Source organism: Carlito syrichta, unplaced genomic scaffold (genome assembly GCF_000164805.1).
Source record: "Carlito syrichta isolate Samal-C Ts95f unplaced genomic scaffold, Tarsius_syrichta-2.0.1 Scaffold288381, whole genome shotgun sequence".
Taxonomy (NCBI): Eukaryota; Metazoa; Chordata; class Mammalia; order Primates; family Tarsiidae; genus Carlito; species Carlito syrichta.
Genome location: NW_007232477.1, coordinates 782,042 through 790,565, shown reverse-complemented (window position 1 = coordinate 790,565; position 8,524 = coordinate 782,042). Strand labels below are relative to the sequence as shown.

Below are 8,524 nucleotides of genomic sequence, written 5' to 3'. Positions count from 1 at the left end.
ATGAAACTGAGGTATATTATTTCTAAAGGTTAGTTTAATAGACTTGCAATTTCATAGTTAAACTGTACCATCCATTCTAACTTAAAAGTATACATAGTTATGAGTTCCCTTTAGCAATAACACCTTTTCAATACCTTCAAGAATTATTACAATAAATCCAAATCAATATTATTCCAGTTTCTAATTCGAGTAGGAGACTGAGTCAATAAATTAGATTGCATTAAATAAACTTAGATTTGGAGTTATTTTGGTGATTTTTTTTAGCAGCTATTTAGTGAGTATCCATTATGCACAGGTGCTTGCTGAAGCTTAAAAAACAAAACAATACCTTTTTTCAAGGAGCTCACAGATCAGAAGGAAGAACTCATGTACTCATGTTGAATTAATAATGGTTTTAATACGAAGCAAAATTTAAACAAACTTATTTAGTAGTTTTAAATTTTTCTCTATCTTCTCTTTTCTGTTAAATCAAAATAAAAAACATTCCACCCTTTTTCACCCACAGAGTAACAGAGAAAAATACGGGATTATCTTCCTAAAGATTAATAGTGGGTCATACTTGTATAATTTTAAAAATAATCCTGTATATCAAAAAACATGCCAGTAATGTATTTTCAAAAATAAATTTTTATCCCTACAACGAAATCAGAAAATAAATGGTATGGGACACAAATGAAACCAGCAAATTTAAGCAAGAGCTTAAGGCTTCTGGCAAAAAGGCTGCTCTGATAGGAAAAGCAACCTAGGTGGCAGCATCTTCCCCAAGCCAGACCCGGGGACAAGCCTTAAGCACACTAGTTCTCTCACCCGCCAACGCTCGAAACCGCGATTGGAGAAGCGCTCTGATTGGCTAAGCTTGAAGGCCGCAACGTACTCCACGCCCACTGAGATTCGGCCTTCCCAACCTCGGCTCAGATTCCGCTTTCCGATTGGTCCCCACAGCAAGCGTGCAGGGCGGGACAAACGCTGAAGTTGACCTCCGAGGCCGGAACCGCGGCGAAGATGGCGGCGGCCGGGGGCTGGAGGCCTGCGCTGCGCCGTCGGGGCCTTTTATTGCACACCGCAGCCGAGGTCGCCGCCGCCAGGGCTCTAGAAGCCGTCGGCCCAGATGTCACAACGGCCCCAGTCGCGCGGTACCCGCCGATTGTGGCCTCCCTGACAGCTGACAGCAAGGCGGCGCGGCAGCGGCGGGTGGAGCGCTGGCAGGCGAAGGTGCACGCGGCTGAGTCGGTGGAGGAGAAGCTGCGAATCCTCACCAAGATGCAGTTCATGAAGTACGTGGTGTACCCGCAGACCTTCGCCCTGAACGCCGACCGCTGGTACCAGGGCTTCACCAAGACCGTGTTCCTGTCCGGCCTGCCGCCCCCGCCCGCGGAACCCGAGCCCGCGCCGGCGCTGGACCTGGCGGCGCTGCGGGCCGCCGCGTGTGACTGCCTCCTGCAGGAGCACTGCTATCTGCAGCGCCGGCGGCGGGTGCCGGTCCACGAGGCGCGCGAGGCCATCGTTTCTCCCTTCCTGGATCAGCTGGTGGTCGTCCTGCTGGGCCTGCTCAGCCCGCACAACCCGGTCCTGGCCGCCGCCGCCCTCGGTGAGCCTCGCGCCCCGCCACGGCGGACGGGAGAGGTGGGGCTTGCGGTGAGGGCCTCACTCTGCCGCGGATTTGCTCCTTCGCCTTTTTGTGCTCTGTCTTGTTCATTTCTTTTTTCCTGGTCTCTCTGCTCCTAGCTGCGGGCAGCCTGGTTTAGTCGCCGTCACTGCGTGACGAATCTGTAGACGAGGTCCTAATGACTGCTGTGCCCCCTCCTAGCTGTGAAACTCTAGGGGAGCCTACCTAAGCTTTCCAGGATTCCAGCCCTTGACCACTTTGTGAGTGTCCAGCCGAACGGAAGAGCGGTGGAGGTGAAGAGGAGCGGCCCTTGGACAGTCCTGGGTTGCCTTTTGTCGCCACTACCCAAAAGCTGTGTGGCTAAATGTCAATTCGTGAACCTCTCTCAGCTGAATTTTTCTCACTTTCAAGATGAGAATTACAGGAGTAGTGTTTTGTCTTAGAATTGTGAAGATTAAATGAGGTATTAGCAAAAAGGCCTAAGGTTTATTCAGTATTATGTGCTAGGCCCTATGCTCAATTTTATGTGTCAACTCATGAATCCTCACAATAACCGTTTACCGTAGGTAACGATGTTTTTATAAGTGAAAAAAACAAGCGGAGGCCTAGAAATGTAAAATGTGTCAAGTCTGAGACCCTGTAGCTGAGGGATTGAGGGGCCAAACTTCAAACCTAGCCATTCTGAGTTGCCAGTAAACAGTCAGCAACTTCTGTTTAAACTGTGCAGGGAGAACATGAAAAGTAACATAGAGACCGCTTTAACAATTAGTGTTTCGGACACGTTCATTTTATATCTACTACCGAGTGTCTTAATACTGAATTAATGCTGTGATTGTAGATGTGTGCTCAACTGAGCCTTCTAGTGAGCGTGTGAACTCAGTTGAGGAAGTTGTCCTTGAGGAAAGCATCACAAACTACGCCTGATTGGTGGCCTAGGAAACTTAACTTTGTCAGGACCCAGGTTCTTCTTTTATAAAATGGAGATGATGAAAACTATCATACGTTTTAGGGTTATTGTGAGGATTGAATTGATAAAACTGCTCTGACTCCTGTTAAACTTTTTATTTCTGGTGAGTGGTATTCCTGTTAACTTATTTCATTTTTATTCTCCTAAACTGAGAAACTTCTTTGGTTGCAGTGCTAAGCATAGTGATGGCACAGGTAGAAAATAAATGCTTGAATGTTATTTTTAAGTCATCATAATTAAATTATCACACAACTCAGATTCTATTTTACATCAAAGCAATTTTTGATATCTTTTAAAATTAGACGTATTCTTAAATTGTCTGTTACTTCGCATTCTTTAGTGTTCTGATAGTAGTCAAATTAATCTAGATGATCAGATGAAAAAAAATCGAATATCTTTTGACAGACTGTAAACGCCCAGTTCACTTTTACTGGTTGCGTGGTGAAGAAATTATTCCTCGTGGTCATCGAAAAGGTCGAGTTGATGCCTTGCGATACCAAATAAATGATCAACCACACAACCAGATTCGAATATCCAAGCAACTCCCTGAGGTAAGGATTTATTGCATGTGTATCTATAGTAAATACATGTTACGTATGATGTAATTAGATACGTATACATAGCCGATTAGGTCAAAGGCTTAGTAAGATAAAATGTTTTGGGTGACGTCTTGCCTTTCAAGTTTCCTTTCAAGACGGTTTCATCTGAAAATCTTTTTAAACTTTTTAATCTGTGGTGTATTTTGAAAAGATCAAATAATCATATTAAGAATGACAGATTAAGGCATCATTTTGCAGGATCACACAGATTTTTATCTTTCTCTTAATATAAAAATGCTAATAATATGATTGTAATTTACAGTAGACTATACTAAATAATCATAAATCATGGAAGTTTGACAGTTATAAGCTGGGTTGTTTTATGTATTTGTCGTTCTTTTGGAGAAAAACAAATATATTTTTGAGTATTACTCATGCTTTAAAGTCAGAGGTTGCTTGTCACACTTTTTCTGTAAAGATCCGGATAGTTGATATTTTAGACTGTAGGCTATAAATGTCTGTTGCACTTATTCAGCTCTGCTCTTATAGCCATATTCAATATATAAATTATATAAATGAATATGTATGGCTGTGTTTCAGTAAGACTTTACTTGTAAAAAAAGGTGACTAGCTGGGTCTAGCCCATCATTAGATGGTAGAAATATCACGTCATTTTGTAAAACCACCTTATTTAAACATTTTTTAATCTAATAAGAATGTGAGTAAAATGCATACTAATGTTGCTGTGAATTCAATATGTTTTCTTTTTCTTTAAGTTTGTGCCATTGGATTATTCTGTTCCTATAGAAATCCCTGTTATGAAATGTAAGCCAGACAAACTTCCGTTATTCAAAAGGCAGTATGAAAACACCATATTTATTGGTAAGTTTCTCTTTTACCATACCATAAATGCATTCAAAGTGTCCTATACAAATTTAGAGCATGAAAAAATAAAAAATGAATTCTTGATGACCAAGAGGCTCTTATAGTTCATGAGCAATATAATTCATAACTTCAGGTTATTGCTAAATGCATGAAAATTGGAAAGAAAATATTCTTTCAGCTCACCATTCTGAAATTTTACTTGCTTCTACTGAAATAGCAGAATTTAACTTTAAAAGATAGCTATTAAGCTTTGTTGATTTATTACGTAGAAAAAATAATTTGTTTCAAAAGTAAAAATTTGTCTAGAACCAGACTTAAGACAGTGAATGGCTTTTTCACTGAAGTGTCACATTTGTTCTATGAGTAGTGATAACCATCAGGAATTCACAAATTAATAACGCCTGATGTGTGCCCTTTTCTCATGCAGCTTATTCTTCTGCTGTTTTTCTTCTTTTGTTAATTCCTAGCTGACTTGAGGAAGTTTTGAAAAGGCTTTATGCAAGTTCTCCAGACCTGTTTTATCAGCCTCTTCTCGGTTACTGTGATCTTAGGAAGTGACCTATAGAGAACTTATAGCTGAAAAGACTTTACTACTAAAATCAAGAATGTCAGCATTTTATGAAATATTTCTTATTTTCTTTACTTAGAAATGTAGTCTAAAAAGCATTTTTAAAAATTAGGATAAATGTATATAATTATTTTATTAGATAATATAGGAAACTTTTAAAGTTACGACATGGTTTTATCTTCTAGCGAATATGACAAGGAGGCTAACAAAGCTAATGATGACTAAGGAATTTGAGAAAACTGAAATAGTAGAGAATTTGAAATAAGTTTTATATATATTCTTGTCTTAGGCCGTGTTATGGTAGGCTTTATGGTAGCTATCAGAGTGAGAAATTGTGCTTTCATGTGAAATTTAACTTTATTATAATTAATAAAATAAGCAAACTAATATATTCATTTATGCATTTTGAGCACTGAGCACATGATATATAAAGAAAAAAATGGGTTCAAATACTAAAACATGTGCTCCATATGTTGTACATGTGCATTTCATCCAAATGTTTTTATTTTGCTCTTCAGGCTCAAAAACAGCTGATCCGTGTTGTTATGGCCACACTCAGTTTCACCTGTTACCTAATAAATTGAAAAGGGAAAGGCTTTTGGCACAAAATTGTGCTGATCAAATAGAAGTTGTTTTTAGAGCTAATGCTATTGCAAGCCTTTTTGCTTGGACTGGAGCACAGGCTATGTATCAAGGTAAAAACTAATTATATAACTGCTTTTGAAAGTTTCTATAACATTTTCAGAACTGAGTAGTTCAAATTATTTTCTTTGTGTTAAAATGTAGGTTGCATCTTAACATTTTGAAAACCTTTGTATTGACACAAAATAGTTTTAAAACCTAGAGTTAAATATTTTACAGTTGTAATTTGCAAATGATACTTAAGTAGTTATTTTAATCTTTTACTTTACCTCCTATGCGAAGTTATCTTTTTCTGGTGGTTTTTGCAAGGATTTCAAAGACCTTATAGCTAATTAAATCAATCCCTTGTCGATGATAACAGCTTTCTGAAGTAGAAAAGGAAATGATTTTGTGGATTAAATATTTAGATTAAATTATGACTATCCTATGTAATTTCTTTAAAGGACATGTCCAGGATTTGAATTAGGAGGTTGTTCATTCATTCTATAACTAACGAATGCTGTTTAGATGCCATGTACTGTATTTGTTGGAGGTGTAGTGTTGAATGAAACAGATTCTGCTCCCCTGGAATTTATATTAATAGTAGGAGAGTAAAAAATAATGAGCATGTAATATTTTCAGCTAGTGGTACTACTATGGAGAAAATATACTACAGTAAGGTATAGAATGATGTATAGGGGGTGGGTATGCATGCAGTGTAGGGAGGGATCGATTTGAATAAAGTCATCCAGAGGAGGTCTCTAAAAAATAACTTAGGACCTGAGACCTAAATGTTCAAAAGCGACCTATGTACAAATCTGGGGTAAGACAGTTCCAGATAAGAGGAATGGCAAGTTAAAGTCTTTGAGGTGGAAACAGGGTGGAAGTGATTAAAGAACAGTATGAAGACTGATGAAGAAAGGGAGAGGGAGAATGATGGAGAATGGCATTGAGGAAGCCAGAGACTATCCTGTAGGACTTTTAGAGCTTATCATATAAAGTAGTTAAGTATGAACTAGATTAATTCTATATTAATGTTCAGGAGAAACTTTAATACAAATGTAATTATTACTAGGCTCGCCTTGTTCATATATATATATGTATCTTAACCTATACTTGCAATTGTTGACTTACATTTTTATAATAGAAATGAAGGGAGAGTGTGGGAATAGGAGTAAACACAGTTAGAAGAGTGAGAGCTAGTTTTCTTGAAGATGTTAGGATGCACTGTTTATTCTTGAAAGATAAAGTACTTTTTACAAGTAGAACTAACAATATTTTAAGAATATTATTCATTGGCTTTGTCCATTAAGGATAATATAAAATATGTGTGGAAAAAGAAAGTTTCTGCTTGGCCTTGGCATTTGGGTTTAAAAGTATTAAAACCAGTCAGCCTGAACAAAAAGCAACCCGAAAATTTGAGTAGTTAATGGTATTAAGGCATCCTGGGATGTTATGACATATTTTAGGCAAAAAGACAACAGCTCAAAACTAATTCTGAGATATGTAAAGAAAGTTACTGAATTTATTTAAGGACATTGTTGAAATCCTTAGAGAGGTGGTTTCTTTTGAAAGTACATTTTTGTGGATTTGGTGAAGTAAATGGCCAAAATGGCTGTTGGGGGTAGATGCTGCTGGTATGGTGAAAATTTGAACATATTTGAAGCCAGTTGTAACAATGTAGTTTCTACCAGATGTAGAAGGGATCGGCAAAGATAGAGCTTGCTGCCGTTAAATAAAGTAAGTTAAGACTGAAAAACCGTGGAAGACTGAAGTTGTTGAAAAAGTTGAATCATGAGTTTGGGGATACCAGAAGTGTGGAAAGAATTTTCAATGCAGAAATGTAATATAGGGTTAGAATGGAGAAGATAAGAAAATTTGGAGATTCTGGGAATTAAAATATGTAGATTTTAGGAGATATTTGATAACCTCTAATGTATTTATTTTATTTTTGTTGAACATATTCTATGTATAAATTTCAACATAACTTTCTTCTACAGGGTTCTGGAGTGAAGCAGATATTACTCGACCTTTTATCTCCCAGGGTGTGATCACAGACGGAAAATATTTTTCTTTTTTCTGCTACCAGTTAAATACGTTGGCACTGACTGCACAGGCTGATCAAAATAACCCTCGTAAAAATATATGTTGGGGGACACAAAGTAAACCTCTTTATGACACAATTGAGGATAATGATGTGAAAGGTTTTGATGATGATGTTCTACTTCAAATGGTTCACTTTCTTCTGAATAGACCAAAAGAAGACAAATCACAGCTGTTGGAAAACTAAGAACTTATTTGATTCAGGACTTTGGAAATATTTAAATTTCACTGAAGAAACAATGATGATGAGACTTATAACTGTCAAATATTAAATGTATTGATTTATGAGACAAATATTCTGTATGTCAGTCTATGATTAGACCTCTCATTCTGCTCATATTTGTTACTGAAAGATTTAACTTTAATTATATTTTGTTGGTTTTAAAATAAATTTACTTATATATAGCTAACTGATAAAACTGAGCTATTAAATGCACATTTTAATATAAATGCAGGAATCCTAAATAAAATGCTAATGTACTAAATTCAGCAGTAATTAAAAGAAACAATTACGGCAGGGTAGAATCATTTCAGTAATGACTAAATGTTAGTAAATAATGCTAATAGAGAACATTAGTTGTTCAAAGGAGAAAAAAAGGATTTGGATAAAATTCTCAATCTTGGTTTAAAAATAAAATAGGTAAGTATTAATAGTATACGTTAATGAGAGTCTTAAATTTGTCAGCATCTAACTCATGTTTAATGGTGAAACATCAATGACATTTCTATTGAAATCACATAAGACTGTCAGCTTTGACTTTTATATGCTTTGTTTACTAATCCAGTCCAAGTGCCTAGAATCTTAGAAGTAGGCGCTATTGATAAATGTTGAATGGGTATGAATTAGTGAATTTAAGGTAGTCATTCTTCCTAGTTTGATTTCTGGTCTGTGCATTTGTTTACATTTTTTATTCCTCAACAAAGTTTATAGTTTCTTTTTATGTTGATCACACATTTCCTATTTATGCCTAAGTTTTTGTGTAATTGTACATGGAATTTTTCTTTCCAATTTTATCCTTTTTATAGTTTTTTTAAATGACTTTAGATAACTGATATTAATTACTATATATTTATTTTGTAAAAAACTAATTTAATTAGCTTATTAAGTCAAATAATTTTTCAGTTGATTCTCAAGAAGTGGGTATGTTCAATCTGATTTGGGTTCCCCTGAAACTACTTATCATCATAGATACCAGCTAACCATTAACGTCTATGTAGCAAAATCCATTTGACAG

General features: G+C 36.5%; 1 protein-coding gene across 1 annotated transcript; it reads left to right on the top strand.

The window, feature by feature from the left end:
• The first annotated feature begins 971 nt into the window (after positions 1 to 971).
• MRPS30 (mitochondrial ribosomal protein S30) lies at positions 972 to 7,774 on the top strand. Its single transcript, XM_008053705.2, has 5 exons — positions 972 to 1,588; positions 2,979 to 3,124; positions 3,889 to 3,994; positions 5,084 to 5,260; positions 7,187 to 7,774. The coding sequence occupies exons 1-5, from the start codon at positions 1,003 to 1,005 to the stop codon at positions 7,474 to 7,476; spliced, it is 1,305 nt and encodes a 434-aa protein (XP_008051896.1). The 5' UTR covers positions 972 to 1,002; the 3' UTR covers positions 7,477 to 7,774.
• The last annotated feature ends 750 nt before the right edge of the window (positions 7,775 to 8,524 follow it).